Source organism: Musca domestica, unplaced genomic scaffold (genome assembly GCF_030504385.1).
Source record: "Musca domestica strain aabys unplaced genomic scaffold, Musca_domestica.polishedcontigs.V.1.1 3, whole genome shotgun sequence".
NCBI lineage: Eukaryota > Metazoa > Arthropoda > Insecta > Diptera > Muscidae > Musca > Musca domestica.
Window position 1 is genome coordinate 18,220,226 of NW_026712299.1, and position 11,225 is coordinate 18,231,450.

An 11,225-nucleotide genomic window follows, 5' to 3' on the forward strand; every position below is an offset into this window, starting at 1 on the left:
CAGAGACTCTATTACTCCACTATTCTCTTTTTTGTGAGGGTTAAGCATTGAGCATTTGTTTTGATTTGCTCTTCTCCAAATGTTTATGGCATGTTCTTTTTTGGGAGGGAGCTTTTTATTCTCTGGACATGCCCAAAAGAAACACAAAACATGTTCGCCGCACATCTGTCTTTGTCGAATTTGTTTTGTGTGAACTTGAAAAATTCTTACACTCATTCGGTTTCACTGCCTGAAATGGACCATAACAACGCTGTGCATTGTGGTTAATTTTTATATTAAATGAAATAAAACAAAAGCAACAACCGAAGAACAAAAATATTCGAAAACCCCCCAGCGCCAACTCAATTCTTATCAATATTAAACAAAAAGGTTCGGTGAGTAATGCCACCGGCTAACCACCAAAGACAGTCATTATTCTCCACTCCGTCACTATTCTTTGCTCTTTTTATTTTCAACTCTGTCTGGGGTGGGACACACGCACTCAAGCCGTAGCTTTACCAGTCATAACGGCCGAGGCGATCGTCAACGTCGAAACGATAGAAATAAAATAACGCTCAAATAGTAACAAAGAAGAGTCGGACCGGAACGCAGGCCAGAGCAAAAAACACAAAATTCGCGCCGGTCTCAATCGAATAAAATGAACGAAAATTAATGGCAAAAACGAAACAAAACAACAACATCAATTCTCCTCACTCGAAATTAATTAAATAAATATTCAATTCAATTGAAAAAGTCACGTTCGCGAGCTTCCGTTACACCGCAGTGTGGGCATTATAGGGAGGAAGCACAATGGCTTGTTTTTCCTGTGTTTCGAAACAAACCAGTGATGCCAAGGAGCAGTATGGCCGGCCAATGCAATGTACTCTAGAATTGGCACCACTAAATCTAGATTCTCAGGAAGACATTAAAGCTGCTCCCAACAACAATGAATCGGCACCTTTAACCGAAACAAAGGTGAAAACCTCGAAAAGCGGAAATACCGTAACAGTAACGAAGATCACACGTGTTGTAAATCAAACCCACAACACACGTTTGGCTCGAGGCACCTTTGAAATCGCAACGCCAAAGACACCGGAAATCTCTCCTTTCATCGAAACAAATGAAGGGGCCACGTCCTCCTCCTCCTCATCCACACCATTTACCAAGACCAAAGTTAAGAAAAGTGGCAACACTGTAACCGTGGTAAAAACTACCTATTCCTCAAATGTGATAAATAAAACAACAACAACACCAAAGACTATAGTTATTGGCGGCGAACCGGGACCATCAGCATCAAACAACAATGAACGTGTATACCGCACAACAGTGGATCCCATACCGCCATCACCTAAAGCTTCAAAACGAAAATTCTTTAATCTCAAAGCTATTTTGATTCGAAAGAAAAGGTCAACGACGGTGCAAGAAGAAGTGGTGCAGGAAAATGCCGAGGATGCGGAAATTTTGCAACAAATTTGTTTAGATATGCATAACCGTTTGCGTGCACTGCACGGTGTCAAACCATTGACATTGAATAAAGAGATGTCGCGTTACGCCATGGAATGGGCTAAAGTAAGTAAAATTATGACAGGCAAAGATAAGGCTGGTTGATTCATTACACTGTGCGACAAAATTCATTTTTTCTTTTAATAATTAGGGGGGAAATTCGGGAGTTTTGAAATTGTCGGCGTTTTGAAAGTTTATATCAAAAAGTAGCCCTTTTTCACACTTTTTATACCCTACACCACAAGGTGGTCAGGGTATTATGTCTTTGTGCATTTGTTTGTAACAGGCAAAAGGAAACGAGATAGACCCATAGTTCCTTTTGATGATCTGCATAGAATCACTTTCTGAGTTGATTTATGCATGTCAGTCCGTCCGTCCGTCTGTCCATGTATTCTTGTGAACAAAATGCAGGTCGCATTTATTATCCAAACAACATTTGTTTGGCCCAAGGACGAACCCTATTGAAATTGGAGATAACCGGTCAAAATTTAGATATAGCTCCCATATATATCTTCGTCCGATTTGCCTTTTATTGTGCATCAAACGTGTAATATCAGCCCGAATAGTATGAAATTTTGCACATACAACCAAATTAGGCCTGAAAATAAGTATGCCAAATTTGATCGAAATCGGTTCAGATATAGCTATAGCTCCCATATATATTGTTCATCCGATTTGTTATTTTTGTCCTTCGCAGTCGTAGTATGCACTCTGTTACAACAATATTTGGGGAGATATATCAAATGCAGCCCAGAAATACATGTGCCAAATTTTGTCGAGATCGGTTCAGATTTGGATATAGCTCCCATATATAACTTCGTCCGATTTACCTTATATTGTGCACCAAACGTCTAATATTTGTCCAAATGGGATGGAATTTGGCACTTAGGATCGAATTTAGTCTAGAAGTTAGTATGTCGAATTTGGTGAAGATCGGTTCAGATATAGCTATAGCTTCCATATATATACTGTTCATCCGATTTGTTGTATTTGTTACCCACAGCCGTAATATGCACTCCGTAACAACGATATTCAGGGAAATATATCAAATACAGCTCAGAAATATCTTTGCCAAATTTTATCGAGATCGGTTCACATTTGATATAGCTCCCATATATATATCTTTATCCGATTTCAAATTAATTGTGCACCAAATGGGCAATACAAGTCCGAATTTAAAAGATACAAATGCATCGGCATATTTAGTCCTTTGAACTATAATCATAGCGTGTATGATTGAATTCTCCCATAAAAACTTTTAATTTAATATAGTGGTGTAGGTTATCATAAAGTCGGCCCCGCCCGACTTTAAGGCTTTCTTTACTGGTTAATAATTGTAATTCTTATAAAATTTGATTAAGAATCCGATTGTCTTCAAATTATACATTGATATAAATTATGGTTCCTCCCCCGCAAATATCCATGAAGCTCAAAAACGCGAAATTAACATCCGATGCCATTTAGACTTGGTATATCTCAATTTTTCCATCAACACAAGATCTGTTATAATGGTGGTTGAGATCGGACCATTCCTTCTTGTATCTTACCCACAAAGGGTCAAATTTTTGAATAACCAAAATGATTATAAAATCCAAAACAAGCATCCGGTTCTCTTCATATTTCACACATCCCATTATCTCTACTAACACAAGATTTGCGGTGAAGATGGGATATATCGGTCCACTCCTTCTGGTACCTCCCCCACATAGGGTCAACATTTTGAATACCCATGATGCTCATAAGCCGCGAAATTAACATCCGATTCCATTCAGACTTGGCACATCTCAATATTTCTATTCACACAAAATCTGTTATAAATATTGTAGATATCGGACTTTTCTTGTGGTACTTCCCCCACATAGGGTTCATAATTTTCAAAAACAAAACGCACAAAGAAAGCTAAATAAACATCCAACTCTCCTGCTAACACAAGATCTATTAAAAAGATGATATATATCTGCGAACCCACTCTGGTACCTCACCCACAAAGGGTCACAATTTTCAATACGTTTATCTGTCATAACTTGCGAAACAAGTCAGCGATTCTTTACAACTTGCTATGTCTAAAAATTTCTCTCAACCTGTGGTGAATATGGTATTTATGATTTCTCATCAAATTGGATATAAATGTTCGATTTTCTTGTAATTTTCCACATACCAATATTCTCATTGTATTAGATGAAGTATGAAAATATAACACTTCGGTCGACTATATCTGGTAACTGACGGACATTTTAACGTTTTCTAAAAATTATCACATATATAGTGAAGGAAGTAACCAATGTAGACTAAACTTGACACATCGCAATATTTATATAATACATTTATTTTTTTTATTTATATTGACGCATTCCTTCGGAACGTATTCCATATAGGGTCAAAAATTTGAATAATCATAACAGAAGTCAAAATATATTTAAATTATCGAACATAGGCTGAGGGTACACATCTGTCGGGCAAACTTGTTTTTATAGATAATTCAACATTATAGCAAAGTTTTGACTACTGAACTCAAGTTTCTTTGATTAAGAAAATAAATTACATTTTTTCAGTTTTTATGCCTGTGAAATTAAATGGCTACTTTTGCTATTTTTGCTTCGTCATTACAGATTATTTTACATCGACATATGTATCAGCATGTAGTGGTTCTAGTATTGGGTTTTTTTAATCTCATTAGCATTCTTATAAATATTTACAGTAAGGCCTTTTTATTGAATTAAACCACTGATATTTTGAAAAGAACTGCATGTTATTTATATTGAGTAAACCACTCACTCATTTCATTATTTTTTTTCTGTTATCAAATTAAGTTCACAAGGTAAATCTGATAAATATTAACCGGCCTTATATCTGCAACACGTATAAATTTCGAATATAGCTATCATCACGGATCAATATTCAAATGTTACTTTAATTGTTATTATGTTTTGTTTTTATTGAAATTTTGGCACCCCACTGCGGTGTACATGAACATAAATTGTTCATTGACACACTATACAATTAAAAGCAGACACACGTTTCAAATTACCAAAAAAAAAAATATTTGTATCTGTTTTCAACAGAAATGGCATCAATTGCCTTATTCGAATGAATTAAAGAAATAAATATTAATTTTTAATAGCCATTAGTTCAGACAAATTCGATGTACACCTGGCAATATATTCGTTGGAGATATAGTAAGATGGACTGTGGATTATTTAGCTAGTAAACTTGTAAAAATGCTTTGGAGAACTTTTGATACTCTCCATCATGGGAAATATTAATTAAAAGTTGTAGTTAAAAATACTAAAAATCTATTTTTTTTTTTTCTTTATAAACGAGATATGCCAAAAACCCATTTCAATTAGAAACAAGTAAAATAGTATCAGTCGGTTTTGCCGACAGATGTATACCCTCAGCCTATGTTTGATTATTCAAATATATTTTGTTTTATGTTATAATTATTAAATCTGTTGTTAAAATATTGTCCATTTTCGCGCCTGACCTGAAACCGATTTGGTCCAAGGATGAAGCAAGTTTTGGCCGTATCAAATGATATTTTGCCATATGGCTGAGGGTATAGAAACCTTTAAAATACCGAAAATCGGAAAATACCGGTATATGGGGCCTATACCAATTAGTAGACCTGGGCCTCAATTCTCGTTCTATGAAAATGTTAAATGAAAAATTTTATAAAGGAATGAAATGTCAAATGAAAACATTTTTAAAGGAAATATTTTTCATTTCATATTTTCATAGAACAAGAATCCAGCCCCTGAATCGAATATATTTCGCAAGAAGAGAACATACCTTAAAAGAACCCCAAATGTCAAGTTTTAGCCAATTTGGTTGGAAATCGTGCCAGAAACCTTCAAAATGCCGAAAATCGTGAGGTACCGCTATATGGGTGCCATATCAATTAGTGGAAGTTAATCGAATATTTTCCGCAAAGAGAACCCCAAATGTCAAGTATCAGCTTATTTGGGTGGAAATTGTGGCAGAAACCGAAAATCGGGAGGTACCGTTATATGGGGGGCTGTAACGATTTTTATACCCTACAACACTATGTGTTGGGGGTATTATAAGTTTGATTGGGCCAAAAATTATGTAACACCTCGAAATATTGGTTTCCCACATAGGAAAGTATATATGGATCTTCCTATCTCGCCGAGCTGAGTCGATCTAGCTATGTATGTCCGTCCGTCTGTCCATGTTAATTTGTAATCACTCTACAGGTCGCAATTATGGTCCGATCTTCATGAAATTTAGAATGGAGGTGAGGTTAAGGGGCTCAAATGTCCCTGGTCAAAATGGAAAGAGCAATATCCGGGCAGTGCTCCATGACAAAATTTCAAAAGCGAAATCTTCCAAAATGGGCTTGGAAATAAGGGTTCTTCTAACATATTGTAGTGTTGTAGGGTATCACATTGTCGGCCCAGCACGACTATAGCCTTTGCTTACTTGTTTTTCTTTGTAAGTAGAGAACAGCCCTACCAAGAACCCCAAAGGTCAAGTTTCAATTGATTTAGTTGGGAATTGTGGCATGCACCTTTAAAATACCGAAAATCGGGAGGACAGACGAACATCACCTTATAATTTTTTCTGATCATTAATTTATATACCTTTTGTGGTCACCGACGAATATTTCAAGGTGTTGCAAACGGAATGACATATTTAATATGCCCTCCATTGTATGGTGGAGGGTTAATAAAATTTGACTCAGATGTATTTTAGCACCGTAGAATTTTTGGTATTGAAAATGAGCCATATGGATCCACGTTTTGGTACGGGTAGATCTAAGGTAATTTGGTTGTTTTAGTCACAATTTTGACCCGAATACGCTGTAAATTGTAGTTTGTGTTCCCAGTATGTAGGAAAAATCCTATATCCAACTTTTGGCATAGTCTCCGTGTAACGGTACCTCTAGATATTCCCTACTTTGATGATTTGTGTTACACTTCTCACCGGAATTGCTTCAAAATTGGAATTTGGAGCTCGCATTGGGTATTACTCCCTATGGTATTTTAGCAGTAGAGGTCCACGTTTTCGTATTTTTAAAGATGGAATTTTCCAAACAATATTTGTTTGTCCCAAGGACGAACCCTATTTAAATTGGTAATAATCGGATCAGATTTAGATATAGCTTCCATATATCTTAAACCGATTTTGGGTTAATTGTACAGCAAATAGCCAATATCAGTCCAAATGACCTGAATTTTGGCTCATCCAACCGAATTCAGCCTAGAAACAAATACATCAAATTTGTAGGAAATAGGTTCAGATATAGCTATAGCCCTCAAAAATATGTTTCATCCGATGTGGTGTTTAAGTCCCCAACATTCGTAATATTCATTCGACAACAATGATATAATAGAGCTTAGAAATACCTTTCATCCTTCATCCGGTTTCAGGCTTATTGAGCTAATAATGACTTATATCAGCCCAAATGTACATAGTGAATTTCGGGAATTACGTTTTCATTTTGTGGAACTCTGCTCCGATATATTTTTTATACCCTATACCATACATAGTATGGAGGGTATATCATGTTCATCATTCCGTTTTAACTCATCGAAATAATAATTGTAGACCCAACAAGTATATATATTCTTGATCACCGTAAAATTCTAAGACTATTTATCATACCATTTGAATGGTATTGTCCTACAGAATTATTTTGAAACGTTTCAAGTTTTTTTCTTCCAAATGGTGGAGAGTATAAAAAGTTCGGCCCGGCTGAACTTACCTGCCACCATACATAGTATGGAGGGTATATTAAGTTCGTCATTCCGTTTGTAACTCATCGAAACAATAATTGTAGACCCATATATATATATATATATATATATATATATATATATATATATATATATATATATATATATATTTTAGTCACATTTTTCAATGGAATTTTCTTAAAATCCACAAAAGGAGTTCCTTGTGAGTACATTAATGACGTATATAAAGTTCGGAACTGGGCTTAACTCTAATTTAGTAAAAACTCCTCAATTTTTTCGACATTTTTTCTAGTGGTAGGTATTTTTACCCTGATCCCGGGAAACTTTTTTTTTTCTTGGGGGACGGACCTGGGACCCCAGACCCGAAAGTCCGACTAGACCCGGATCCAATTATCCTATATAGACAATATAGATATCGTTGGAAAGCTTATGAAAATACCTATCCAACAAGTGGTCACAGGAACAGGTTAGAATCGGATTATGCGGATGGAAAGACCCATATCTCAGGACCCGAAAAAGGTATTAGCACAAATTGTAGCATTTTGGAAAGGTAAGAGTGTCAGCTATAATTTGGAAACAATTTTGTTGACCCCCATAATGGGCCTTTTTTTGACTTTTTGGGGGTTTCATAAAAAATCCGGGACCAAAAAATCGATAATTTGACTATAACTTCCGAACCATGACAACTTACCCCTTTGATTTGACCAATTGTTGGATAGATATTTCCATAAGCTTTCAATCGATACCCATATTGTCTATATCGGATAAGTGGATCCGAGTCCATGCGGGGTCTTGATCCCGGACTTTCGGGTCAAAAATCTGGGTTCTCGAGTCCGTCTCCCAAGAAAAAAATAGTTTCCCGGGATCAGGGTAAAAATACCTACCTCTGGAAAAATTTTCGAAAAAATCGAAGAGTTTTTACTAAACTAGAGTTGTTCCCGTAACTGTTACGACACCCTGTAACACAAATTACTTATGCAGGACCACGTCTTCGTATGGCCCACATATAACGGTTTTCATTTGAACGGTGTTTTCCTACAGAATTATTTTGAAATGTTTTAACTTTTTTTCCTCCAAATGGTGGAGGGTATAAAAAGTACGGCCCGGCTAAACTTACCTGTTTTAAAAAATCCAATGATTATTTTCAAAATGAAACCACATGGATTTTATGTATAGTCAACGCATCTAGTGGAAAGCCCTCAATTGATTTTTTTTTTTTTTTTTTTTTTTTTTGCATCAACGTAATATTTATGAAAACGCAATGTTGTAATTCCAACTATTAATAAAAAACAATGATATTAGAATTTATATTATTTCACTAATCAAATCGACCTATTCAGTCACAAAACATAATCACATAGCTTGAGAGAAAGTTTTTATCAAAATTATTGTTTTCTTTTTTTAAATATTCGAAACAGATTTTTGATGACGACAACATAACTCAATAATATTTCAAATGTTTATTTTAGCACTTGGCAAAGAAGAATAAATTCAAACATCGTGAAAGAAATAAATACGGTGAAAATTTAGCATTGGGTACCGGCTCCTCGTATAGCGTGGAAGATGCTGTCCAGTCATGGTACGATGAAATGGAATATTATGATTATAAAAATCCTGGTTTCTCTGGCAATACGGGTCACTTTAGTCAAGTGGTGTGGCAGGAAAGTAGCCAGCTGGGAGTTGGCGTGGTCAAGAAGTGAGTAACTTGCATTTTATATTCGCTCTGAAATCTCATTATCTCATGTATCTTCATTTAGAAATCAACGTACGTGGGTGGTTTGTAACTACGATCCACCTGGCAATGTTTTGGGCAAATTCGAAGACAATGTGCTACGTCCCAAAGGCAGACAACCAAAGCCACAACCTTCAAGGCTGATAATAAAGTCCACGCCAGAAAATGTTACAAAGACGGAAAGACAAATAAAGCTACAACCGCCTAAAAGCGAAAACGACAATAAACCAAGTACATCACAGGCCTTCAAGAAAATTGCCATCGGCAAGCAAGGCAAATGGTCTAACTTTGAATTGGAATGTCTTGAGGAGCACAATAAACGCAGAGCTTTACATGGTTGTGAGCCATTAGTGCTCAATAGAAATCTATGCAATTTGGCAAATGACTGGGCAATTGTAAGTTGTTGTGGTTCGACAAATATTTTTGTTATTAATTTCAAGGATGTCTTCGTTTTGCAGCATCTGACCAAAACACGCAGCATGTATCATCGTCCGGCCAACGACTATGGAGAAAATATCTATCAACTTATAAATCGGGATCCAACAGCCGAAGATGCCGTTAAGGCCTGGTATGATGAAATCAAGAAATATAAATATAGTAGACCAGGCTTTAGTCCGGCAACGGGACATTTTACACAAGTTGTGTGGTTGGACACAACAGAAGTGGGTGTGGGAAAAGCCAAAGTGTAAGACATAAATAGCATTCCTTTATTAAATAATAATTAATATTTAAATCACTATCTCTTTTCCAGTGACAATATGACCTTTATTGTTTGTAACTACAATCCACCTGGCAATGTTATGGGTCAATATAAGACTCAAGTACCACCTCTGGGTGGCTTTAAAACTACCAAAAAAGACTCTTCGCATGACAATCGGCCATTACCATCAGCTGCAACAAATGAACATTCCATTTCGAATAAAAAACCTGGATTCTTTTCGAGTTTGCTTAAAACGAAAAAGTCAAGCATATCCTAAGAAGTATTACCTTAAGATCTTGCACTCGCAGGAGATTTGTACTGATTTCATAAGTATTTGTATACGTATTCTATAAAAGTATTTGTAATTTAATTACAAATTAAAACATATATATTCCTACAATATTCCTATATAATCGAATTATACACTTTTTGTAAAAATATATTGTTTAATACATATTTAAATATATTTTTCTTTTTTTTCGATAATTCTAAAGTATAAGAATCGAAAGATTTACTATTTTATGAATTTTTGATTATTATTCAAATTAAAATAAAATATACAATTCATGTTTTTCTTTCTTTCGACGTACAGAAACAGGCCATAAAATCGGTATAAAAACTTCTGTAATAAAACTTCTGTAATAATATAACATTCGGAAGGAATTTGATTTTTTTTAAAAAATTCGTCGAAAAATACCTCTTAAATGAAAACCTTTATATGGGGGCTATACAAAGACGTGGAGCTGGATAAGAATTTTTTTTTTTTGTGATAGGCTGTAGTAACGATTCCGAACTTTAAGTACGAAATTTGACTCAATTCCCTTGAATAATACCGCTGATATCATTAAAATACGGAATAATGGGAGGTACCGTTGTATGGGGGCTATACTAAGACGTGGAGCTGCACAGACAATTTTCCGTCAAAAGTTGCAGCATCCATTACGAACTTCAAATACGAAATTTAACGCGATTCCGGGGAATAATGTGGCGAAAATCCTGGAAGTACCGAATATCTCGGGGTAGAGTTATATGGGTGCTTTACTATAACGTAGACCTATATAGACTATTCTCTTCCAGGGGGTAAAGTACTCAGAGGAAATTCCTTGTGTGGAAAATGTGGCAAAAATCATCAAAATACCGAATATGGGCCGCACCATTGTATGTGGGCTATACGATATCGTACAATTCTCTTCCAGGGGGTAAGGTACTCAAAAACAACTCCTTTTGTAGAATTTCAGACAATTTCATTAAAAAAATGTGGCCAAAATCATTAAAATACCGAATATCAGGAGGCACTCTTATATGCGAGATAAACGATATCGTGGAGCGAAACAACCCATCTTCGAACTTGTCCTAACTTCAGTCAAAAGACAGACCACTACAAAATTTTAGCTTACTATACTTATTTGTTTTGACTCTAGCGTGACTGCAACAGAAGGACAGACCAACAGACACCGCTAAATCGTCTTAAAATTTTTCGCTGCTCAAGAATATATATGCTTTGTTGGGTCTAAAATTATTTCGATGAGTTACAAACGGAAACTTAATACACCCTCCAACTTTCCATACGATTTCCCTAGGAAGAAGAGGTTCA

At 35.6% G+C, this 11,225-nt stretch overlaps 1 protein-coding gene across 1 annotated transcript; it reads left to right on the top strand.

Moving 5' to 3' along the window:
- The first annotated feature begins 314 nt into the window (after window positions 1–314).
- Window positions 315–10,157, top strand: LOC101890158 (uncharacterized). The gene is made up of 5 exons (XM_020037875.2): window positions 315–1,548; window positions 8,669–8,895; window positions 8,957–9,326; window positions 9,390–9,616; window positions 9,683–10,157. The coding sequence occupies exons 1-5, from the start codon at window positions 790–792 to the stop codon at window positions 9,906–9,908; spliced, it is 1,809 nt and encodes a 602-aa protein (XP_019893434.2). The 5' UTR covers window positions 315–789; the 3' UTR covers window positions 9,909–10,157.
- Window positions 10,158–11,225: the final 1,068 nt, after the last annotated feature.